This window comes from Erythranthe guttata, chromosome 5, assembly GCF_056151865.1.
Source record: "Erythranthe guttata isolate IM_541 chromosome 5, IM_541, whole genome shotgun sequence".
NCBI classification, from domain to species: domain Eukaryota; kingdom Viridiplantae; phylum Streptophyta; class Magnoliopsida; order Lamiales; family Phrymaceae; genus Erythranthe; species Erythranthe guttata.
Window position 1 is genome coordinate 13,344,614 of NC_142537.1, and position 26,313 is coordinate 13,370,926.

General features: G+C 34.2%; 2 protein-coding genes and 1 long non-coding RNA gene across 6 annotated transcripts; 2 read left to right on the forward strand and 1 right to left on the reverse strand.

Moving 5' to 3' along the window:
- The first annotated feature begins 866 nt into the window (after positions 1–866).
- On the forward strand, positions 867–3,623 carry LOC148770674 (uncharacterized). Of its 4 annotated transcripts, none has more exons than XR_016031095.1 (5): positions 867–1,604; positions 2,232–2,298; positions 2,375–2,507; positions 3,206–3,284; positions 3,433–3,623. It is a non-coding gene; the product is annotated as an uncharacterized LOC148770674 (long non-coding RNA). The 4 variants fall into 4 exon arrangements; XR_016031097.1 differs by having other exon boundaries at positions 867–1,600; XR_016031098.1 differs by lacking the exon at positions 3,206–3,284 and having other exon boundaries at positions 869–1,604.
- A 1,193-nt stretch (positions 3,624–4,816) lies between these two features.
- LOC105964413 (putative late blight resistance protein homolog R1A-3) lies at positions 4,817–7,601 on the reverse strand. Its single transcript, XM_012988923.2, is given in 2 exon segments — positions 4,817–5,760; positions 5,763–7,601. Coding segments are annotated over 2 exon segments (2,745 nt in total). The 5' UTR covers positions 7,564–7,601.
- Positions 7,602–11,016: 3,415 nt separating this feature from the next.
- LOC105964410 (PPR containing protein) lies at positions 11,017–13,582 on the forward strand. The gene is made up of 3 exons (XM_012988921.2): positions 11,017–11,515; positions 12,452–12,659; positions 13,210–13,582. The coding sequence occupies exons 1-3, from the start codon at positions 11,186–11,188 to the stop codon at positions 13,443–13,445; spliced, it is 774 nt and encodes a 257-aa protein (XP_012844375.2). The 5' UTR covers positions 11,017–11,185; the 3' UTR covers positions 13,446–13,582.
- The last annotated feature ends 12,731 nt before the right edge of the window (positions 13,583–26,313 follow it).

Consider the following 26,313-nt stretch of genomic DNA (forward strand, 5'->3'; position numbering starts at 1 on the left):
AAATTGAGAAACTAAAACTACAATTTAACAAATTGTGGAAAAATAAAGAATAATAAAAATTACATCAATGCTATTTTTTAATATTAAATTTACAGTTCTCACTATATAGTATATATTACCATCTATAAAATATAACTGTTATTAATAAAATAAAGAATGTTTAGTGTGAATTTTGACGGAGTCTCTTTGGTTCAATGGAATATTTCACAACAAATATCGATTTCGTCAAACAAATCATAAATTCGTGATGTTTCATCATTTACGAGCTTTTCAAGATTTCCCGTATCGAGCGGTTGGGTCTCAACAAAATCAACTAAACTGAAGCACAACATGCAAATGATTTAAGATTTAAATAAAGGCAAAATATTACAATCACTACAAGAAAAACTAGTTTCAGTGACCAAATTCTCAGTGACCATAACTTAATGGTCACTGAATATTCACATTTAGTGACCAAAAGTTCTTTTGTAGCAAAAGTGGTAATGGTTAAATCTTGTTGCGACGAGCGAACATTTGGTAGCTATAAGTGGTCACTAATAGCTAGACATCTTGTAGCAACTAAAGTTAAAGTTTGTAGCGACAATTTTTATGGTCACTATAACTTAGTGTCAATAGTGACCAATGTAACATTAATTTTTTTTACATTTGCTACAAGTCTTTAATTTAATTATTAACAACCATCTAATTAGGTTGCTAGTAACCACTTGAATTTGGTCACTATGAAACTTCTTTCGGAAATCAAATCGATTTGGTCACTATTTTAATTTTTAAACAAATCAAGAATAGAAAAGAAAATAAAAGAAAGATGGAGGGCCAAAATGCAAATAATGGAAAATACAGCCAATTGGCCCAATTCTCATTCTTTCGTTCCTTCATCACAACTGTTCACTCTCTCCTTACGCTCTCATTCTCTCTCTCTATCAATTCTCGGCTTATATCACAGAAAATCAAGATGGAGTTTTCTCTTAATTTCTTCGTGATGTTTGCACCAAAATCCCTCTTATCTTACCTCTTTTGTTTTCCACAAAAATATTCGCCTATTTCACCCAATTTCTCCAAGCCCTAGTTCCTACCCCTGTTCGAGAATTTTCGAATTCATTAAGGAGATTCGGAAGATTTGATTACAGGGAAAGAATTGGGGCTTTGAAAAGATAATTTCAGATTTGGGTTTTAAGGAAAAATAATAGTTTGGAGACCTTCGAGAATGAATCCCGTCGATCAGGTCCCACCTTTGGAATAATTGTGAGTTCAGATGTACACCGGTACGTGTTGGTGATTTCCGGCAGAGGTCGCCGATGGTGGCCGTTATCTGGAGTTCAGCTTTTGGCTCTTCAAAGAATTAAATGAACGGAGGTGTTAACGGTGGAGTATCGATGATAGAAGGTACTGTTACAAACCTCGAGAAGTTAGCGTCCCATTAATGGTGGTGCAAGGCAGTTTTATTCGGCGGTGGTCGCCGAAATTTTGTGTGAAATTCAGCATGCTCGCCGGAAGGAAATAAATCTGCTACCGCATATGTTTTCGGAGCCAAAATCGAAGGGTTTGGAGTGTGAATTTGGGAATCATTCCTTCTCGAAACTCGTAGAGGACCTCGAAAACTGTGAGTAAGTGTTTAATTATTTCCAATTGGAGCACATGTTATAGTCTCTTAGGGGTCGGAATCAGACGACAGAGAATCTGTCAAAAAACAGGGCAGTTTTGCCTAATCATCATACGGAGCTGTTTTTGTTATGTTGGAGTAATAATTTAGGCTATGTATCTTCTGATGTTTTGTATATTGAGTTGTGAGGTTTGATTTGGTATATTATTTGGTCGATTTGGATAACTCTACAAATTGTTATGATTTTTCAAATAAACTGTGACAGCAAACAAGTTTGTCCAAAACAATTCTGGCAGTTTTCTGTATTCAACTTTTCGGGCTGTTATTGTTGTGTTATCTTAGTAATTGTGGGTTGGTATCTTCATCACAATTGTAGATAAAGTTGTGAACGTTTATTTGGTATATTGTTTTCCCAATTTGGATAAGCGTACGGCCTGCTACGATTTTTGGAAGAAAATGTGACAACAAATAACGTTGGTTTCTAGTTTAATGTCCATAGTTAGCATCTATCTGTTTCATTAGTTATTTGAGTCATTAGTTATTTGAAATTTGTCTTATGCACATTGAGCAACAAGTTTAAAGTAATGTGATCGAAGGTGAAGCTTAAGAAACTAATGGATTCTTATTTCAGGTGTCATTCGTGGTTGTGTACCTAAGAAAATTTTGGTCTATGATGTTGCTTTTGGTGCTAACTCGAGGTGAGAAGACTTTGTTATTTGAGAAAGATTTTGTTAGGTATTTCTTCAAGTTATATAACCAAATTTAACCCGACAGCTATGTTGGCGAAATTCTGAGAAATAGTAAACCTTCTGCCGCACCTGTTTTCGGAGCCGAAATCGAAGGGTTTGGAGTGAGATTTTCGAATCAGTCTTTTCACAAAAGTCGTCGAGGACCGTGATAATTATATGTAAGTGTTAAATTGCTTCTAATTCGAGCAAGTTTTATAGCCTTTTAGAAATGAGAATTTGACGGCAGTGAGTCTGCCAAAAACAGGGCAGTTTTGATGAATCATCTTCGTTGGGTTTTATTACCGTCTTAGGGTAATAATTTGGGATATATTTCTTAAGTAAACTTTTAGATGAAGTTGTCAGCTTTGATTTGGTATATTGTTTGGCCAATTTGGATAACTTTGCAAATACTTATGAATTTTACAATAAACTGTACCAGAAAAGAGAATTTATCCGAAATTCTGGCAGTTTTCTGTAATCATCTTTTGGGCCTGTTTTGCATATGCTGGGATCATAATTTGTGATCAGAGTCTTCAGTGAACATGTAGATGCAGTTGTTAGCTTTCATTTGGCATATTACGTTCCCAATTTGGATAATTGTACCAATTGTTATGATTTTTCAAAGAAATTGTGGAAACAAATGTTTTAAACCTTTGTTTCGAGAACTCGTCAAACAAACACGAGTCAACTCCGTACCATGTGAATTGATGCCTGGAGTGTGTTGTATTTGGTAAATAGAACGCCATAGAAATTGTGTATTATGTTCGATTGTCAGTTATGGCATAAGATTTAAATTAGGATGTTTATATGAAATAGAACCGAATAGTGAACGATTATGTTAACATTCGATAACTTGTTTAATTCTAATATTTGATAGGTGTTGAGTATATTTATGCTCTCATTAAAGACTTGAGCATGACTCCAAAGTGTTTTTATAGCACTTGCATTGGATTCAGGTGAGAATCTCTATTTCTTCACTATTATTTATTAAATTTTGAGCGCAGATACATTATTGAATTTTGAGTGCTACTAAGTGACAAATGATTGGAATTGATTCTATCATATGATTTCTTATTTTCTAATTGATTTTTTTCCCTTTTTCAGGTCAGGTTGGACTGTTTGATGAAGTGAAAGAACGTTATCGTGGAAGTCATATTTGTTGTCGCTTAACAATTTATGAAGTGGAATTTATTATGAAATAATTATAGTAATCTTTCTTATTATTTGAAATGATTGATTTATTATTGTATGTAGTATGATAGATTGAAATTATAATATTCACATTTGATTGATAATGTGTAAATTTGCAAGCTTTAGTTTTATTTTAATTTTTTTTTACAGTCACGGTTGCAAATAAACATTAATGATTAATGCAACCAATTAATTGTTGGTCTGAATTGGTCAGTAAATTTAATAATTGCCGCAATCGTGTAAAAACTATTGCAACCAATAATATGGTCACTATATGTATATATTTTAGCAACCAACAGTTATATTATTTATCAACCAATATATACCGTCACTATATGTATATTATGTAGCAACCAAAAAATGTGGTGGCCAAATATATATTCTATAGCAACAATAATATATGGTCACTATACGTATATATCATTTAGCGACCAAAATTATATGGCCACTATATATGTTGCTACAGCAACCATGTTAATATTATTGCCACCATAAAATTTACATTAGCGAGTCAAAAACTGGTCGTTAATAATTATATTTTTAGTGACCACTATTAGTTCGCCACTAAATCTCATCTTTTAGCGTCCAATTAATTTTCTTGTCACTGAGTACTTTTAGTAACTACCCTGTTGTGACCACCGGTGACCAACCTTAATTTGGTCGCCATAAGTTTTAGCTACCATTTTCTAACTTTTAGCGACCATACAAAATCGTCACTAAAACCAAAATTTCTTGTAGTGAATCCTTGAATACCAACTACCAACTATTACATAAAGCCTCAAATAGAAATTTACATGAAAGAAAACCAAAGTAGAAGTTGTTTACAAGATCACACAAATGCTTCCATTAAATTAACCGGAGTCTAAATTTCACGCCAAATGAATGACTGGAAGAAGGTATCTTCAACATTAAAACGACTCTCAAGAAGAAACAATGAATCGTAGGTTCATTGTATATTGATGTAAGGCGGTAAAACGTTAAAGGAAACAATCAAAAGTAGAAACTCAAAATCAAATGTGCATGGACTAGATGTAGACAAAGAAGATCTCAAATTTGTTTAAAAGACTTTAATCCTAAAAATAAAATTATCACACACACACACACACACACACACACACACACATATATATATATATATATATATATATATATATATATATATATATATATATATATATATATATATATATATATATATATATATATATATATATATATGTTGAGGTTGATCAGTAGCAAAAGGATCATGTTATGAAGATTGAGTTCTCTCCAAGTTTCAAATTGAACAACCCTTGCTCTACTCGTCGAAGACTTGAACTCGAAGGCCTACATTGCCAAAATCCTGTTGTTCCTTCAGTATTTCTTTAGCAGAAATGACAGCTGACTTGCTACACCAAATCAACTGAATCGATTGAAGCGTTGATATTTCTCCAATACATGAAGGGATCTCCTTCAACTTATCCAATAACTGAAGATGAAGATGCTCAAGGCGTGGAAAGTGGTTGCTGCCTGTCGTCCACCATTCCAGGTCACTACACATGTAGATTAGCAAGAATTTAAGGTTGCGGAATTGCCCTTCAACCGTTTCCCACTCGGTCCCTACAAAAGAATATTCCTTCAGTTTGAGGACTTGAAGATTGGGTAACAAACCTATCTTTGTCTTCATGTCTTCCCATTTGAGACAGGTCCTGTGCAAAGTCAACTTCATGAGGGAATTGGGGAGGATGATATTCTGCACCAAATCGTTCACGGATGGCTTTTTTAGGGAATAAAGGGAGAAGCGCAAGGACTCGAGTTTATGTAGATGGCCAATATTGTCGACTATGTAACTCAAATATCCCTGAGGTTCCTTAAAGTAAAATATTTGTAATTTATTGATATTGGGGATTCTCTTAACCACCTCTTCTCCACATTTGAAATTTCTTATATGAGTAAGCGTCTGTAGGTTCCCCAAAACAAACTCGTCATCTTTCCCACCGATAGGAGGATCAGGCAGCTCAAGTCGATCGAAATGAACATGCTTAAGTTGAGTCATGTTCCAAATTTCACATGGTGCAACAACGCCCCAGTTACCATTTACAATTAAGGTCTGTAGATTCCAAAGGAGATTGACTGAAGAAGGAAATCCGGACTTTTTAAGCACATCAGATCGGATAGCAATGAACCTCAGGTTAACTAGCCGAAAGACAACTTCTACGGAATACTCGTATTGTCTGTTGTTATCGAAATATGACTTTTTATCATCGCGTTCAGCACCCTCAACAATCTAAAATCAAGTAATGGTAAACGTTCTTCAAAATTGCAAATCAAAGAACGAACAAGAGGCACATATTGCAACGTACGAAGGACTGGATCAGGGTGATAATCCTTCTCTGACATGCTTTGATGAATACCAATGCGGCGGTGGGTACTTATGCCATATGGAATGGTAAGTTCATGCGGTCTTTTGACATAAAGGAACTTCTCTTTCTCAGCTTCTCGCAAGCATAGTTCCCTCAAGAGATCATGGATTTTGCAAAACTTGATATTTCCATAAGACCCCCTTTCATGAACTAAAATCAAGTTTCTATCACAGAGCTCCTGCAAGTACTCTCTTGAAACCACTTCCAAGCTTTTTCCCTTAATTGGTTTCACAAATCCTTCAGAAACCCATAGTTTTACGAGCCACGAGACACGTATCTTTTTGTCCTCAGGAAAAACTCCCATATAAAGAAAACATGGCTTTAGATGTACCGGCAAATGGTTATAACTCAATTGTAATACTTTTAAGCAACGTTCATCGTCTTCCGAATTTACAATGTTTTTTATGTTTTCTGAAACATATTCCCAATGTTCTCTTGTGCGCTTAGACTTCGCTAGGTGTCCTCCAATAACAACTATTGACAAAGGAAGTCCTTCGCAATTTTTGGCAATCTTCTTTCCTATTTCCTCCAATTCAGGAGGGCATTCTTCTTCTTCTTCTAATATAGATTTGCACAGTAGATCCCAACTCTTGTCTTCATTTAAGAAATCCATCACAACGCCATGAGAGCCAATCGAAGCAACGTCTGATAGCCTAGTGGTTATTATTATTCTACTTCTTTGACCAACATTGTCCGGAAAGAAGAGATTTACTTTATCCCATACCTCAACACTCCAAATATCATCCATTACAATCAAATATCTCCTTCCCCATAAACTTTGGTGTACTTTTACACCTAATTCACCTTCACTCTTTGCACTTAAGGTTTCTCTGCTCTCAGCTTTGTTTATACAAAGAAGAATTTCTATAAGAATTTCTCGCACATTGTAGTTTTGAGATACTGTAACCCAAGCTCGAATATCAAAGTGCTTCATAAACTCAACGTACGCATTTCTAGCAAGAGTAGTCTTACCAATGCCGCCCATGCCAACAATCGGGATTATGCGGAGATTAGATTGTTGTCCGGTGAGCTTATCCATTAGTTCATTTAAGATATCATCAAGACCAACCACGGTTTCCTGCCTCGTTGTTAAATGAGACCTTGATGAAGCAAGAGTTGAAGAATTTATGTGCAGATGATCTTCCATTACAATACTCTTTTTAATCTCCATCACATCATTCTTGATTAAACCAATGTCTTGGATCACCTTATCGAGATCTCGGTACAAGTCAACGGAACTGATTTTTTCCATGACATCTAAACCAGCTACAACATTCTGCCTCGTCGAAGGAGATCTTGATGAACCAGCACCACAAAAAGTGGACAAAATTCTGCGCGGACGGTCTTGCATTCTAGTATTCTTCATTTTTTTCGATTCAGCAAGAATTTGATCAACAACACGGGTTTCGATTATATCTTCGGCCACATGAGCTGCATCTGCAATTCGACTTTCAAAAACATCTATTGCTTCTCTGCTGATGCCAACACAAGGATATCCCTGCTCGAGAAATTTTTGCAAGAAATTGAGGGTGTCGGTGAGAGAATCAACCTGGTTTTGGTCAAAAGAAATTGGAGGGCAAGGATGAAGCTGAATCTGTTGGATGATATACTTGAGAGAAAGTACAGCTGCATAGGCCGCCATCTCTAATTAACTTGCTCTCTTCTTCTTCCTCTCTGTCTCTCCAGCTCTCTCCCTCTCTCTAGGTAATCAAATTGGTTTTCAGAACAATGCTTCTGGTCAACATTTAGGAAGATTTGTTTATCAAAATAAAACGGATATGCTACTCACAAGTTGACTGAATTAAAAAGGGGATTTTAGATATACGTGCTTACAACTAGACAACAAATCCCTCAGAAAAATAAATAAAAGAAGAAGTCATCTCTACAAAACGAAGGGGGAGAGAGAGAGAGAGAGAGAGAGAGAGAGAGATTTCTTAAAGCCTTTCAATTTAATGTGATATACAGAGATATCAGAAAGTTATGACATATTCAGAAATGATGTTAAAAGAAGCAAACAAAAGTTAAATACAAAAATAAGAGTGGAAACACAAAAATGAATATGCATAGAGTAGATATAGAAAGAGAAGTATGCAAATTTGTTTCCAAGAATTTAATCCTAAAAATAAAAACATAGCATATATCTGTCCATGCATGCTGAGAAATTGATCAGTAGCAAAACGATCTTGTTACGGAAGTGAAACGACAACGGTCATTATTATATGTTTCTATACTCATGCAATATTAATGTTTCTCCGAAAATTCTCGGGGACAAAATAAATCACATGTTTTTAATCCAAATGCACAGTAATGAAATGAACTTTCTTCTTTCATTATTCTTCTTTGTCATTTGATTCTATTTTCCTAGCAATAAGAGTCAGGAAAAATGACAAAAAGGCAAAAATATACTTAATTATGATTAGGGGCGAAAGTCAGATGGAAATTAGCCTTTTCGAAAAATTTCCAAAAACTTTGGAAAGTACAACATTGGGAGCATAAAAACCTATTCATTGATTGTATATTTGAACCTCCAATCCACAGGGTATAAGGTCTACAAAATTGTCATTACACATTATGTATCATACATTATGAATGGATCCGAAATCATTTTATTTTTAGGGGCGAGAGTACGAAAATAACGAACTACTGATTTAGGGGGTCAAGAGCAACGTGCAGCCATTTACTTTTTCTAGGGATAATTTTAAAATAGGTATGAATTAAAATTTAATATGACCATATATTGTTATAATTTTGAAATCATGCATTATAATTGAGTATTTCTTTTTATAGGACAAATAGACTACTGATGTGGCCTACATGGCGAACCCAAGATAAATGAATGGGATGAGACGGGAAATAGGAAAGCCCAAAGAAAAAGCCATGTATCACGAAGAAGCGTAAAAAAAAAAGGAGTGTCGGGAAAGATTTTATTGGTATCAGCATTCCAACGGTTAAGTCAGTTGGAATCTTTGCAAATAATGTATGCGTATTTTTAATGATGTGGTGAGAGTAGGGTGTACTAGGAATACGAGTTTATCTTTTCCTTGTACCTTGTAGCTATATTTATACATGTCTTGGAGATGGAGTGGTGGGGTCCCCTTAAGTTTCTGGTCGTATTCACACGTAGGTGTTATGTGATTGCTTTGGGCTGCTTGTGTGCTGAAGGCGAGCTGTTCGTTCCTTGCGAGTTGGATCAGCTCGAATGGGGAGGGCTCGCGGGAGTGATCGCTTCCTTTTAAATCACAAGTAGTCACTTCCCCAGTTCATGTCATTTTGCAGACTTTATGTCTTTGGTGTCATAGCTGAAATGTGCTTACATCCATCGTCTGTCTATACCACGTGGAAGGAGGTTTATGGAGTGTAGAGTAGATAAGCTGTTTTGGAGTGGGTTTGGCTTGTATTTAGGCTTCATCTATGATTTTATTACTTGGGTCTTAATTTTTTTTATATAGAAAATCCAACTCCATTTAATTCAAGTTGTGTTGAATAACGCATAAAAATCCACAAAATTTTTGTTTTGCAATTTTTGTATTTAATTTTGATCATGTTAAAAACAAACATTATTGTATTAACAAACTATAAGACCAGTAGTAGTAGTGGAGCCATGATTTAAAGTAACACGAGCTAAAAAGATAGCAAAAAAAGAGTTGTATTTGCATGAACAAGAATTCTCTCATGTAAATGAGCATTTAGTAATAAATTTATTTTTGTATTAGCAAAGACTAAGTAACTGTAATTTAATATAGTTAGTCATCAACAAGTTGTTAATGGTGTCATTAACAACTTGGTAAATAAAGAATTTCAAGAAAATATACTTAGAGACAAGATAATGAGATTCAAGAAAGAGGGGTATATTTTTACAATTCGAAAATTTATAATATAATGTTACTAATTGAGTAACAACACCCTTAATTCTTGTGTATTTGTGTCAAATCTATTTTAGAAAAAAAAAAAAAAAAAAAAAAAATTCATTCCTTTCAATTAACATGAAGTATAAATTAGACTAATAAACAAAATAAATTTGGTGGGCTAAGTACAAATGAGGGGTACTTTGTGAATAAGAAGACCAAACAGCGTAAAACATGTGGTTTTTAGATGAGCTGATCTAGGGAATGGTATTTGAATAAAACCTTGAATTAAAATAGATTTAAGGTATATGAAGTGATATATGTCGTTCCAGTTCTAATAATACTATTTTTATTTCTAATGTGATTTACCATTTCCGAATTCGAATTCGGCAATGCTCAAAGCACGGAATTCATATTTCGTCGAGTTATCTTTCTAAATCATCTTGAATCACCAAGATTGGATATTGAATGAGAAAAATATGCATGAATTAAAAAATGATACCTTCAACTTCAATATTTTGAATTATCTAAATTTAAAATATAACACCATTAATTCATAACTTTGTCACCGGAAGTTTATTATTAATAATTCAAGTTGGATTACAAAGCGAACTTAAATTACTGCAGTTTCCGTATTTTAAATTTTACAAAAACCAAACTAGAAAATGATCAAAATCACATTCAAAGTCAAAATGATATTAAAAGAGTTGAACGACATTTAACACTACAGATATAAAATACGTACACTATTTTCTATCATGGAATCAATCATAAAATTATTTAGGAGACGAAAAGTAAATACTTCTGATATAATCATTTTTTTAGAATAATTCAGATACAATTCTGACCATTCACTAGAGCAAGAACTAGTTTAGAGTCGAGATTGTCACACATTGTTAGTTTAGTGTGGTTTATGTCTCTCGTATGATTTATAAGTTATTATACGAGAGTATAGATTTACCCAGTGCACCTATATATTTGGCTGCGAGTTGCGATAAACAGAAAAATCCGATAATGTCGAAAAGAAGAAAATATTATTAAATTCCAAGGGTGAAAACAAAAAGAAAAAAAAAGTAAAAATAACATTAGTAAGAGAGAGAGAGAGAGAGAGAGAGAGAGAGAGAGAGAGAGAGAGAGAGCGGGAGAAATGTGGACCGACATAAATAAAGATACAAAAAAGTCAAAATAATAGACGCATCACGCATTATAAACAGCTTTGTTACGGGATCCCCACCCCCCCCCCCAACGAAACCAACCAACCAACCAACCAACAATCTATTATTCCCCCAAGCAACTTCCTTTGTCACTTTCAATCTCTACACCATACAAATCTATACATACAACTCCCTCTGTATCTATCTATTTTCCATCACCCGTCGATTGACGACTGTGCTCACAAATCGATCAGTAATATATATAATGTCAGGGAGAGATTTGAGGAGAAGGGTTACGGCGATCAGCAACAGCAGAGCACCACCAAGACCATCGCCATCGCCTTCCCGCCGGAAAATAAGACTTTCCGGTGGTTTGAGGCTGCGGAGACCGTCGGAAAACGTCAAGGAACTGAGGAGAAGCAAGTCGGAGCCGTCGCTCCCGAAATCCGGCGCCGGGGAGGCTGCTAATTCAGCGGCGGCGGCGTTGACGTTGGATGAGGAGGAGGGAGTGCTTTATCGGCTTCGGACATGTACGGATATTTTCTCCTCGTCGCCGGATAACTCGCTGCCCCGGTCTCCGGGGAATCATTCCGAGGTCATTTTTTATTTTATATATATATTTTTTTTCTACTATTCATTTATTTTATTAGAACTATTATGCTGCAGATCATATATTTCCATCTCAAGTCCTATGATTAATTCTGATGAAAAATATTGGGTTGTTAAATTAATGCTCTTATTTTAATATTTTTTTTTTTTGTTCAAAAAACATGACAAATATCTTCTTTACACGTGTCAAGATTCGTAAATAATTTTTACAAGCTAATAATATGTTTCGAATTGCCGAAAATCCATTGTGTTAAAAATTAGCAAGAAGTACCGAATGTTGTGTTTTTTAAAGCACACATTGTTGGCTTGCCTGAAATGATCAAATTACCCTTACAAAAGAAATATTAAAAAAAAACAGAACAAAAAAGGAAATGAAAAGAATTTCAGAGGGTAATTTTGACTTTTCAGGTCAAAAATACAGTTGTACTTTCACAATCCACACGTGCATCGCACGATAAGCTGGTATGGGTTTTTTTTGCTTTGATTATTTTTCACATGGGTGTTCTTGCTAATTTTTTTTAACAAAAGGGGTTTTTAGCAATTAGAGATTAGACATGGGTAGTTTTTGAAAAAAAACCCCATATTTTTACAACATCTAGGTGTATATGACCGGTAATCCAAACGTAATCACCAATCAAATTATTCAATTTTTTTATGTTTTATGTAGTTAAATATGACAGATTTAGTTAGTTCGTCTTTTTTTTTTTTTGTATTTTGATAAATTGATTTAGTTACTTTTCATAATAAATAATCGAACAAAATTGGTTTACAAATACGATAACTGTCAAACATCGATTTTGTTCTGAAATTTGATATATTGAGAAATATAATTGAAGGATTATTCTTATTATATATTTAGACTGAAATTAAAAACGAATAATTCGAAAAAATAAAACAAGGAAGTAATTGTTTCGTTTCGCAGGGGTATAACAAAGATGCCAAGGTTGTGATTATTGTAACGGTGGAAGGAAGTCCTGGACCTATTCGAACAATGGTGAAATTAGGATCAAACGTCGAGGATATGATAAATCTTGTCGTTAAAAAGTACAATGAAGAAGGAAGAACTCCTTTTCTCAATAATAACACAGCTTCAACATTTCAATTACACCACTCTTATTTCAGTCTTGAAAGTAAGTTCCATCTTTTCAATATATATATATATATATATATATATATATATATATATATATATATATATATATATATATATATATATATATATATATATATATATATATATATATATATATATATATATATATATATATATATATATATATATATACATATATATATATACATACACACACACACATATATAATATGTAGATGCCTTGATTCTTCTTCCCAAAATGTGAGTGGAGGGCATGTGTTTTCAGACAGCTTTCTTCAGGAGAATTTATGTATTATATTCCTTTATATATATATATATATATATATATATATATATATATATAGGATTAAGTATTCACTAGCCCATCTTGCAAAATTTGTTTTATGCGTAGGGTTCATAAATCAACCTGATTCCCGTGTTTTTCCGTTTGTCGAGTAAATAATTGAATTCGTCGGAGTAGTACGTACATATGTAACATTTCATTTTATGTATTGTCTTTTCTTGTTTCATTTAATATTTTTAGTACTCTTTCTAAAACCAAATTAATGACTTGTGTGCATATATAGGCTTCAGGAAGTCGGATTTGATCGGCGAAATTGGGAGCAGAAGCTTTTACCTTCGCAAGTGCAACAGCAACAATAGCAGTAATTACAGCATAACGGATAAAACTTCAGCCTCGTCAAATCAGCTGGAGAACTCAACAACAACTCTGCCTTTCTTTCCAAGTTTTGTGTATCAAAAGATGAAGAGAATTATCCGAAGAACAAAAAGATTTTGGAAAATTTTCGGCTGCATTTCTTGAATTGGATAATTGTAGTCCATTTTTTTTTGTGGCGGAGTAACGTAATATTATCATGTTGCTCTGTCAATTTTTTTCCTTCTTTGTTACCTCTTGTAAGTATCAATTGTTCATATATGTGATAGATATGTTAATGCGCATGTTTGGTTTGGGTGAGGAAGCGTGTTGGACTATATAATCCAACTTCATCACAAGTTTTGTTCCCTGTATGGGGTCTTCAATAGATAGAGTCTAGAATCTAACCATCAACTCAATTGATTATTTGTCCAAGAAAACTAGCATTCTTATTTTAAGAAAACAATTTAAGTCAAATGGCTTCTTTTAGAGTCTCGTTGTTGTAATACAATCAGACTTAATAGTACAAGATTCACACAAAGTGAAAATATACCATGTAGTTTATTTTTTTTATTATCTTTATCATTAGAATAATTACTATCCACATAGCTAGCTAATTCAACCTCTTAGTCAGATTTAGAAAAAAATCGACCCAAATGCAAAGAGTGTTTCAAATAATGTAGAAATCATTTAAGAGCTACCCAATGAGACATTTCATGATTTGACATGTAGTGACTCAAGCAACTAGCAATATAATCTTTATCATGAAGATTGCTTACTATTAAACATGAGAGAACCAATAGAATATTTTCATATTCGTAATCTCAGTTTCAGTTGAAGGAGACTGATTTTTTACTCGATTTAAAATGGGCAGCTAAAGGCACAAAAGCAAGTTTAGCAAAAGACACAGAGAATATTTCCAAGATTTTTTTTAACATATGAAATTTGATTCAGAAACAAAGTACAATCATCTCTATTTCAAACAATATTTACACCAATAATTGTCATAAAATCACTCAAGCACTTCTTGTCAAATTGTTCACTTAGACACATTTTTACATGATCAGTTAATTTTAGTCAAAGACCTATTAAAATCATATCAATCACATAACAAGTATATAGGAACATCATGTTTTTTTGTAAAGTAAAAGTAATGATCATAAGCACTTTTTTTACAATCTAAGAAAATCATGCATGAATCAAAATTTTCATTGCCTAGGTGATTGCTTCAAACCATACACAAATTTCTTAAGCAAGCAAACATGGTAGGTTTAGTAGTATCTATAAAGCCCTCAGGTTATTCCGTATAACTTATTTTTATCCAATTCACCAAGCAAGAATACATATTTGACACAATTCGTTTTGATTCTCAATTATGATGAGCAAAATGCAAGTATGATCCTAACAATAATGAATTCAACAACTAGAACAAAGATTTCAATGCAGTATGTTTTGCTAACATGGCTAACTTTATATCTAATAGAATATATCTCATTTTTAACCTTAATAAGAAGCCACTTGCAATCAACTAATGAACAATTAAAAAAATTAATTAGGCACAAGAATCCAAGTATTGTTCACGTGCAAATCTTTTATTTCATCATTGATATATAACATTTAACTATTCAACAAATTTGTCATAGTTCAAAACTCTATAAGATTTAGGTTCATTTCTATCTAATAATTCAAACACATTGAAACAAAGAAAGGAAGAGAAAAAATATTAAAAAAATGTTTAGGTTGCCTAACATGCTCACATCTATGTCTATCTCTAGTAAGTTGATAGTCAAACAAATCATCATCAACCTATTCAACATTTTGTTTGTGCAAATTTTGAGGTAATTCAGATTCATCTTTAAGCTCATCATAAAAAAATATAAGGTAATTTATGAATATGTAAGGAAATAAATTCAAACTCATTGAATATGGCATCCCTACTAATGAATGTTTACAGTTAGGTTCCCTTTTAACTTTGAACTCATTTACCGCTCTAGGGTACCTCAAGAAAACACATTTTGCAGAACGAGATTCCAACTTGTCATATTGGTGATGAAGATACAGTGCAACAAAAACATGCAAATTCAACAAATCAACTTTCTTAGCAGACCACACATTTTCACGTATTTCTCATTTAAAGGAACATAATGTGACTTATTAATAAGATAGGGTGGAACGAGGGCACCCCAAAACAAAGTTGGGATTCCATAACTAGATATCATAACCGTAACTCTTTCTAGTAGTGTTCTGCTCATTCATTCAATTACACCATTTTGTTGTGGGTATATGTATAAATTTTAATGCTTTCTAATTATAGAACAAGAACGAAGAACGAAGAAACGGACACGACATACTCAACGATAAAAATAAATGATATGCAACCTGATTCGAATGTTGGCTCTGATACAAACTGATACGAACCTTCTAGAACTTGTTACAAGACCCAATACTGCTGCGCCAAAATGCACTTTGAGCGACATTTTATTGCGACAAAAATAATTTTTTTGCAACGTCTATTTTGCGACGAAACGCGCCGGAAAAAAAAGTGGTCGTCGCAAAATTTTGCAACACATTTGTAGTAACGTCGCAATCGTGTGCAACGATTTCCAAGAAACGTCGTTATTCTATATTTTTTCGACTAGAAAAAATAATTCATGTAAAAGATCAACCAACAATTACACAAGCAACAAATGCTCAAGTAGAAAATAAAACAATAATTCAACAAAAATATTCACCAACTACATTAAAGTACCCAAAATACATAGTTGATCAATATAATTATTCACCAACTACATTGCACTATTTAAACATGTCTAAGTACGAAGTAAATCCGTAATCCACCAACTATAATATACAACCCAAACATATTCAATTAGAAAATAAAGCATCGATACAACTAAAGTAATAACTTACTGTAATGGCACTTATTTCGGGCTTTCCTTTTGATTTATTTGTTGCTCACCATCACCTCCACCACTTTCACCATCATTACCCTCAACGGTGAAAGGCTCCGATTCCTTCAATGCATCGATGCTCATGTAGCCTTTTCTGAATTTAGCTGCCATGGTAGGAACTTTGCCAAATTTCTGAACCTGTAGTAATAACTCTTACATGTTTACGAGACCAACCAGTGATACTAGTTCGACCGTAACGGTGTTCGGTTGCAATTGACTTTCGTGCTTTGCTACATTTTTGAGATTTGGACAAGTAATAATAGAAAATAAGTTACTATATTTTGATGCAATGCATAAATCATATATCAATTAATAAAAATTATAATTTTACTTTCCCATCACTCCCCGACTCATTCATAGCAATAAATTGATCGCACAATTGACCACATAAATCATCACTAATAAATTCCTCCGGACGAGTTCGTCTTCCAGTTTCAGGGTCCGACATGCGATCGAAATGTTCCTTTAAAACCCTAAACTTGAAGTCCTTTCAACGAGCATTTGCAGTCTGATTGAACCACTTCCTGGTAGCATCATTATCCGGAAGATTATATTTATCTCAAGAAACATAAAAATAACATTTGCTAATTTGAAACAGTAATTTTGTCCATTGTTATACAAGAATTTTAATACCGCGTACCTTGAACCGTGCCTAAAATACATCTACACGTCCATCTTTTTTGTGTTTGGGCCATGAAATATATGGATTAAAGATGTCATGATATGCAACATGTTTAGTAAGCTCATTTACCAATTCTGTCCTCCGAGGATCAAATGGAATACTCCTATTATCAAACTCCATAATAGTGGCCTTTCTCCGATATCGCAAGCACCCAACTAGATCACCTGAAAATGAAATAAAATCTCATTAAATTCAACATGCATAAATATGAATTAAATAATCAACATATAATTATGGTAATATTTCAGAACATTTATAATGAAAAAATACCGATCCATGACATCTATAGTATTTATGCCACTATTTATCAAAAGTATCTCATAACACTCTTGTTCAACTTCAGCAGTAGGATCATCTGGTTTTAAAGTAAAGTTGTCCGTTGGTTTAATTACAATAGGGATCACTCATGGATAATCACGTGGATCTTCAAGTCTAGAAACTCTAGACAACCATTTTGAAATGCTTCCAACCGATGATCATCTAGCAAAACCCAACACCTATGCTTCGTCATTTTTATTTAGAAAATATATGCAGCTGAAGAACATAGAAGGTAATGAGAGAGTTAAAAAATATATTTGTCTCTCTTGGAATAATTATGTCCAAAATGTCACATAAGCACAATTATAACTTTTCATTATTGTCTTGAGTGATTCAGTAGCAATTTTGCTAAAAAAATGGCTAATTACTTTGATTATTAACCGTGCAACGTTTTTCAGTTGGCGTTATTTAGTCAAGCCGTTGGAATGCTAATGCTGATAAAAGTGATTACTTATGGTATATATTATAACAATAATCTCACAAAAAACTTGCAGGTCAAAGAGAATAATCTCACAAAAAAATCACAAAGATTATTGAAGCTTTTGTACATTATATATATATATATATATATATATATATATATATATATATATATATATATATATATATATATATATATATATATTTATTGTGCAGGGAGTGGAAAAGGTAGTGATGAAAACACTATTGTATCGATTGAGGTTCCTGTGAGCCTTGAGGCCCTTGACCCACAAAACACGCACCTCCCCGTTAATTCCCACTTCAATCAAATGGCTATTTATTCCAATTTCAACTATAGAAACTTTTATTACACATATGTGACATCAATTATGCTGAAGCAATATCGAAACATCAAAAAATAAGGATTCCAGTTAGCGGAAGTAAGGAATAATGATCCCATAGATATAAAGAGTTAGAAACGATTATTATCAAAGTGGAATATTGACCACATGGTTATAAATAACCAGAAACCAATATTATTTCATAAAAGATATAGATGAACTCAATCCACTAAGTTTGTCTAGATTTAGCCGAACTCGTCTTTTTTTTTTTTTTTGGAGTTCGGCTAGATCTAGCCTAACTCAGTGTATTGAGTTCGGTTAGATATAGTCGAACTCAATACACCAAGTTCAGTGATATGAAGCTGAACTCAAAGGGTTAAGTTCGACTTGCTTCGGTTGAACTGATCCATTATATTTAATATTTTTTATTCTAAAATTTAGTAATTAATTGTTTGGCATATTGTATAAATTAACAAAAATGGTGAGTTTTATTGAGATATGGTTTAAATATGATATTGTGTAAATACCTAAGATTATATTATACGTATATTAGGTGATTAATTTACATAGGATTCTTCTAGCTATTGTAGGAGCATTAGGTGTTTAGGGTTTCTTTCTTGCTCATATATATATATATATATATATATATATATATATATATATATATATATATATATATATATATATATATATATATATATATATATATATATACACACACGGGTTGTGACTTAATGAGAAAGACAGAATAGTTTTCTCTTCCAAACGTCTTTCTACATGTCTACATGGCATCACAGCCAAACGTACAATTAAAGAAAACATAATAAAAAAAAAATAAACAAACGTTGGTCGACGGTGAGATGACAAGCGGCGACGAGAAGACCACGACGACTGGAGAGGGATCCGACAAGGGACATATGATTGTTTTGCCATAATTTCTTCACCCTTCTGAGAATCCTGGATCGTTAATCTCGCCAATTCAATTGAAAGGGGATAACTATGAGGAATGGGCAAGGTCGATGGGCAATTCGCTTCGAGCAAAGAAAAAGCTCAGATTTATCGATGGGACGTTGAAGAAACCAGCGGAAGATTCGTCGGAGATGGAAGATTGTGGATGGTGAACTCCATGTTGGTTGCCTGGATCTTTAATACGATCGAACCATCGTTGAGGTCTACCATCACTTACATGGAAAACGTGAAAGACCAGTGGATGATCTCCACCAACGTTTTTCAATCAGGAATGGGCCTCGAGTTCATCAATTGAAGGCTGATATTGCTGCATGTAAACAACAAGGGCAAGCGGTGGTGGCTTACATTGGACGGCTGAAGGTGATGTGGGTCGAATTGGTGAATTACGAACCGATACCTTCGTGTAGTGTAGAGGTTGTAAATGCGATATCTCTGTAATACTTGAGAAGAAGAGATATGAGGAGAAGGTGCATCAATTTTTGATGGGCCTTGACGATGTGGTGCACGAAACAGTTCGTTCTAATATTTTGAGCATGGAACCATTGTCTAATATTAATAGATCATACGCCATGATCATTCAAGAGGAACGACATCGGAGTATTGCCCGCAGTGGCGACGAACGTAGAGATGTACGTAGTGGGTTTCGTTGCTCAACTGGGGTCAAATACAAAAATAATGATTGTTCGCGGAAAAGAGAAACAAGGGTTATGTGGACATTGTGGAAAACATGGGCACGGTGCCAAGACATGCTACGAAATTGTTGGGTATCCGGAATGGTGGGGAGATAGGGATCGAACGAGTGATAGAGGGGCAATTCGAGGCAGAGGAGCAGGTCAATTTGGGTGCGGCAGATGAGGCGGTGCAAGAGTGAATGTTATTCGTATGTCTATTGAAACCAAGGCACAAAGGCATGGTACTCATTTTGAGTCAGATCCTCGCGTATTCACCGAACTCAACGGAGATCAATGGGCAACTTTACTTGAGATGACTAATGCAAATAATGGTGGTATGGAGCGACTCTCTGGTAAGAAAACCTTTGATGAATGGGGTCATAGACTCGGGGGCATCGCATCACATGACGTGAAACATAGAATTATTGTCCGATACTTATGGGATAACACCAATTCTGGTGGAGCTTACAAATGGAAAAGATGCGATTGCTTTAAAAGAATGAAAAATATTTCTAGGAAATCGTCATTATTTGCATCATGTTCTATTTGTTCCGTCCATGAACTGCACTCTTATTTATGTATCAGAAATGACGAAATAATTGAATTGCATTGTTAAATTTCCTGATGAATTATGCGTGATACCGCACCTCGAGGATCCTGATTGGAGTGGGTGAGCTGTGCTACTGGGTCTATCTTTTTGGAGCAATCACACCGGCACGAGCCTGTAAAGCTAGTGGATTAGATGAGCAGAAATTTTGGCACCGACGACTCGGGCATCCGTCCAAGCAGATACTTTCCTTTTTTCCAGTAGTTAAAAGTAGTAGCAACAATCAAAATCATTGTGATATTTGTTTTTGAGCAAATCAATCTCGATATGTTATTCCTGCAAGTGACAATAAAGTCGTTGATTGTTTTTATTTGATTCACGTTGATTTATGGGGTGCTTATAGGACGCCCGCAACTTCTGGGGCAGTATATTTTTTATTATTGTTGATGATTTTTCACGAGCTGTGTGGGTTTATCTTTTGATTGAAAAGAAAAAAAGTTGAACAAACAATTAAATTTTTTTGTCCTATGGTTGAGCGTCAATTTAAGAAGCAAGTTTCAACTGTACGAAGTGATAATAGAACAGAATTATTGTGCTTGAAATTGTACTTTGAAACACATAGAATTATCCACCAAACGTCGTGTTTCGGGACACCCCGGCAAAATGTTCTTGTGGAACGCAAACACATACATATTCTAAATTTTGCTCGAGCTTTACATTTCCAAGCAAAATTGCCTATTCGATTTTGGGGTGAGTGTATCATGACTGCAAGTTATCTAATAAACAGAACTCCGTCCTCATTACATGGCGGCAAAACTCCATATGAGTTGTTATTTGGAAAACCACCACAATACGGGCTCTTGCGAACATTTGGTTGTCTTTGCTATACCCATCGGGTTGATCGAGGCAAAGATAAATTTGGGTAAAAAAGTAGAACATGCATTTTTTGGGTTATCCTCACTGCAAAAAAGGATGGAGAGTGTACGGCATAGAATCTGGAGAATTTTTTATGTCTCGTGATGTGGTGTTTACATAACATGTGTTTCCCTGTGCATCGCGCGTCTCTCTCGAATCTGATAACACGTTGGGGCAGTTTGACGATGTCTTTGTTGACGATGACTTGAATGAGTTGGGAAGTGGCGCGCACAATGTGAGGGGGAGTAACACGACTGAAGTTCAGGATAATGTAGTGAACCATGGAGCCAGGGAAGTAGGAGATGGTGGAGAGTCCAAATGTGGATAGAGAAGTGGCGGTTGTGACCGTAATTGAGCATTTGGGAAGAGGCTGTAGAGAACCCAAACCTTCTATGCTGTTGAAGGATTTTGTTACATGTAGCATTTGATGCTCTTATGGCCTCGTATGGACGACACCCGACTCTCCAAAAGGACCCTCAGGTACTACTCTTTATCCCATAGTTAATTATGTGACATGTGATAAATTTTCTGCTAGGCACTGGCTAAGATTGATGCAGGCTTTGAGCCCACGCAGCTCTCTGAAGAAATGAAAGAAAAAAAATGGAGGGAAGCTATAAGGGTAGAAATACAAGATTTGGAAAATAATGGGACTTGGACGTTGGAGACTCTACCTTACAGTAACAAGGCTATAGGGTCAAAGTGGGTGTATAAAATTAAGTACAAGTCTGATGGGAGCATTGAGAGATACAAGGCTCGTTTGGTTATATGCATAATGCATTTTTGCATGGTGATTTAAGTGAGGAGGTGTATATGCAATTACCTTCAGGGTTCTCTTCCGCTGATCAAACAAAGGTGTGCAAACTAAAGAAATTGCTCTATGGGTTGAGACAGGCTCCACGGTGTTGGTTTACAATATTGACAACGGCTTTGAAATAAGACGGTTTTATTCAATCGTATTTGGATTACTCGCTTTTCATATATAATAACAATTTTATTCTCTTGAGGGTGGTGGTAAACGTTGATGATCTAGTCATTGCTGGGAATAATTCTATGGTCGTGACTCATTTCAAGAAGTACCTTGGAAGTTGTTTTCATATGAAAGATCTAAGTGTACTTAAATATTTCCTCGGGATTGAACTAAGTTGTAAGTCAGAGGGAACTTTTTTGTGTCAACGCAAGTATGCGCGGACATTGTCGCTGAAGTCGGGTTCTTACGGGCCAAACCAGCTTCTATTACGATCGAGCAAAATCACAATCTCACATTATAGGAACAACATCTTATGTCTGATCCAGAGAAATATAGGCTATTAATTGGTAGGCTGATTTATTTGACGATAACCAGGCCAGAACTTAGTTATTGTGTGCATACTTTGGCCCAATTTATGCAGAATCCGAGAGAACATCATTGAGAGGCTGCCTTGTGTGTCGTACGCTATTTGAAGGGGTGTCCTGGACAAGGTGTGTTGCTGCGTTCTGATAGCGATTTGCATTTGTATGGGTATTGTGATTCGGACTGGAGTAGTATTCCATTGACGCGTCGCTCATTGACGGGTTTCTTTGTGATGTTGGGTGGTTCACCTGTCGCCTGGAAGACGAAGAAGCAACATACTGTCTCCCGATCATCGGATGGGGCCGAGTATCGTTTAATGGCCACAACCTGCTGCAAATTGAAATGGTTGAAGGAAATTTTGAAGTTTCTTGGTATTTCGCATGCCAATTCAATGCACTTGTATTGTGATAGTCAAGTCTCGTTGCATATCGCCGCCAATCGGGTTTTCCACGAAAGAACGAAGCATATTGAGATCGATTGTCATTCTGTTCGCAATGAGGTACGGACTGGAAATATTGCTATGTCACATGTGCCCACGCATGAACAACTGGCCGATATTCTGACCAAAGGACTCGATAAACCTCAATTTGATCAATTTTTTCGCAAATCGGGCATTCACAATCTTCATGCGCCAACTTGGGGGAGTATTGAGATATAGTTTAGATATGATATTGTGTAGATACGTAAGATTATATTTTACGTATATCAGGTAGTTAATTTATATAGAAATCTTCTAGCTATGGTACGAGCAGTAAGTGTTTATGGTTTCTTTATTGCTCATGTATATATTATACGGGTCATGACTTAATAAGAAAGTCAAAATTATTTTCTTTTTCTCTTACTAACGTCTTTCTACAAGTTTGGTTACTTAACAATTCGATTGAACTCATACGGTTGATATTTTTTAGGGGTGATTACAAATAAGTTCATCAATAGGTACTTATTCATAAAGAGATCAAGACAAAAAACTCATTTACCAATAAGTCCACACATGGTCCAAATTTTTGTAAAAGACTAAAATAGCCCATCATACTTTAATATGCTCCAATTTCATCATTAACTTAATTTAACCTCAAATTTTCACAACTTATTCAATTTTGATCCAAAATTTTTTTTTTCCAAATTTTTTTTTCCGCCGGATTTCGGCGTTGACTTTTCAGTTTTTTTTTTCTTCCGGTTTTTTTCGCCGGTTTCCGGTGTTGACCGGCCGGTCTCTGGCGTCGACTTTTTCGATTTTTTTTTCTTTCTTTAACATTTTTTTTTCGTTTAAACAGCAATATTTGATGTGATTGACAGTAATATTATATTAAATACAGTAAAATTAACTAAACTACAGTTTAACACAATAATATTGCTTTATTAATCTCTAGCACAACAATATTAACACAACAAAACTCATTATTATTATGTTGACCGTTTAACAAATGTAAACATAATAAAAAGGCAAAAGAATTAATATTACTGTGAGTGACAGTACTATTACTATAACAACAGTAATATTATCGTCAACCACAGTAATATTACAATAATAGACAGTAATATTATTACGTTACTCCGTTAATAACTCAAACAAACAAAAAAATCCAAACAAAATAATAATATTGATGTGGTTGGCAACAATATTACTATAACAACAGTAATATTACCGTCAACCACAGTAATATTATTGTGTTTACAGTAATATTATTACGTTACTCCGTGAATAACTCAAAGAAAACAAAAAACCCAAAAAAAAATAATAATATTGATGTTTTTTATAGTAATATTATTGTGTTTGCAGTTATTTTACCATCAACGACAGTAATATAATTACGCTGACTTGTCAACAAATCAAATAAAATAAAAATAAAAAAATAACAAAAATAAAAAATAATAATATTACGTTAATTTACTGTCAACGACTGAACAATTACATAAATGTATTGTCAACGGCAATACAATTACGTTAATTAACTGTCATTGACAGTATAATTACGTTAATTTATTGTCAGCGACAGCACAATTACGGTCAACGTTTAACGGCGGACATAAAAAAAAAACAAACAAAACAAAAAAAAATTAAAAAAACAGTAAAAAAAGTCAACGCCGGAAACCGGCGAAAAAATCCGAAAGAAGAAAAAGAAATAAAAAAAAATAATTAAAGGCCGGAATCTGGCGGCAAAAATACTTTTTTGAAAAACAAAAATTTGAAAAAAAAAGTCAAAATTGGATTTTTGTGAACAAAATTGATTAAATTGGGGTTGCAATTAAGAATTGGGTATAAAGGGTTGGGGGTAATATTGTCATATACATGAATATTTCCTTTATTTATAATAAATATTAAAGGAATGGCCTTATTGGTGAAAGAAATATAGCCCCTAAACCTAGAATAATAAAGATGCTTGGTTGGGAACTTATGCACAAAAATCCCTATGTTTTATTTATTATTTATTCAAAATTATTTGTTTCGCTATGGCAATTCTGATAAGATGTTGGAATTAAGTTTGTTTGGTTTTGTATTTAAATGTTGAAATCTCTATAATTTAGTACTTCATTGAATATGTTATCTACTTTTATATTATTTTTTTTATTAAGGAATATTGATATATTTTTATTCTCTATCCTCTACATTTGTTATGACTAAGACCAGTTTCTTTTGCCCAATCAATCGATTATTGAGAACTCTCGAACATAGTAGATATATGAAGGTACTCGGTAAAATCTCGAAGCTCGAACGTCTCAATTCTATCTTCAGCATTTACGTTATAATCAAAACCAACCAGCATGAAAAATATAAGAAATGCACATAATTATACAAGACATAAAATAAAAATGTAACTAATGAAAAAATTAAAAATAAGATCGACTGGAACATGTTGAACTTTGAGTTTGGATTACACATAATCAATCAACGCCCTCCAGTCAAAAAGTAACATCAAAAAGTGGGATCGATCCGAAAACGGTGGTTCGAGTTCGAATAGAGCCATGTTGATTTCATGACCGAAAAAGAAACGAGCTTTGACGAAATTTATACCCTGGCATATGCTTTATATGACGATCCATGTTGATAATCTTTCGTTTTCGCTCAACTTTATTGGAAAAAAACCCGTCGATTTACTTCTCAAAACTGAAAAATTGGAGTTGAGAGAGTTTCAGGTTTAGATTTCAAGGGAACGAAAATTTGACCACTAGTACTATGTGTTGTTCACGGTATATAAAATGGGTAGTGAATTTCGTAAAATGGTCGAACAAATTTGTTTAGAATTTATTTCGTGCAGATATTAAATTATTTGTGTCAGATTCAGTTTTTCGTTACTGTTGCGTGAAGTGTTGCAACAGTTCGTGAAGCAGTTCGTAAAAACAGAAATAAACGAGACACAAATTTTAATGTGGTTCGGATACAACTGTACCCTACATCCACGGGGACCTGCAAATAAAATTTACTATTTTTTAGTTTTACGAATACAATATTAGGACTTAATCAAAATACAAAGACTCCCTCTTTGTTGACGCCGTTCTTGTATACTACGCTGAATTATAAATCTTCAATTTGCAGCACGTCCCTTGCTCCGCACGGTTGAACTCTCTTCAACGCTGAATCCCTCAGTCGGCGGATCGATCTCCTTCCGAGATCAGTTTAAGCCCCTCTCCCGAAGAACCGATCTTCTTTTTATATAGAAGAAGCAAACTTGTGATACTCCTTGAATCTTGGTGTCTTCACCACAAAGCCTTGAAGCCGGTATATTTTCTATGAAAATCACGTATCACGATGGAACAATAAAAACGAGAGCAAAAATATTTTATGTGAAAAAATTCTCTCGATCAAAGACGTTCCGGGAGCAGCGAAAATAAGAGCAGGAAAAATATATTTTTTCTCTCCAATAAAACGCGTAGAGCCTTATGCTGAGATAGC

What these genes read in the sequence shown, in the direction of transcription:
- LOC105964410 (XM_012988921.2), top strand. Translation starts at nt 11,186, where the DNA reads ATGTCAGGGAGAGATTTGAGGAGAAGGGTTACGGCGATCAGCAACAGC. An exon ending in CTCCGGGGAATCATTCCGAG is followed by an intron (nt 11,516 to 12,451) that starts GTCATTTTTTAT and finishes TTCGTTTCGCAG; the next exon opens with GGGTATAACAAAGATGCCAA. An exon ending in CTCTTATTTCAGTCTTGAAA is followed by an intron (nt 12,660 to 13,209) that starts GTAAGTTCCATC and finishes GTGCATATATAG; the next exon opens with GCTTCAGGAAGTCGGATTTG.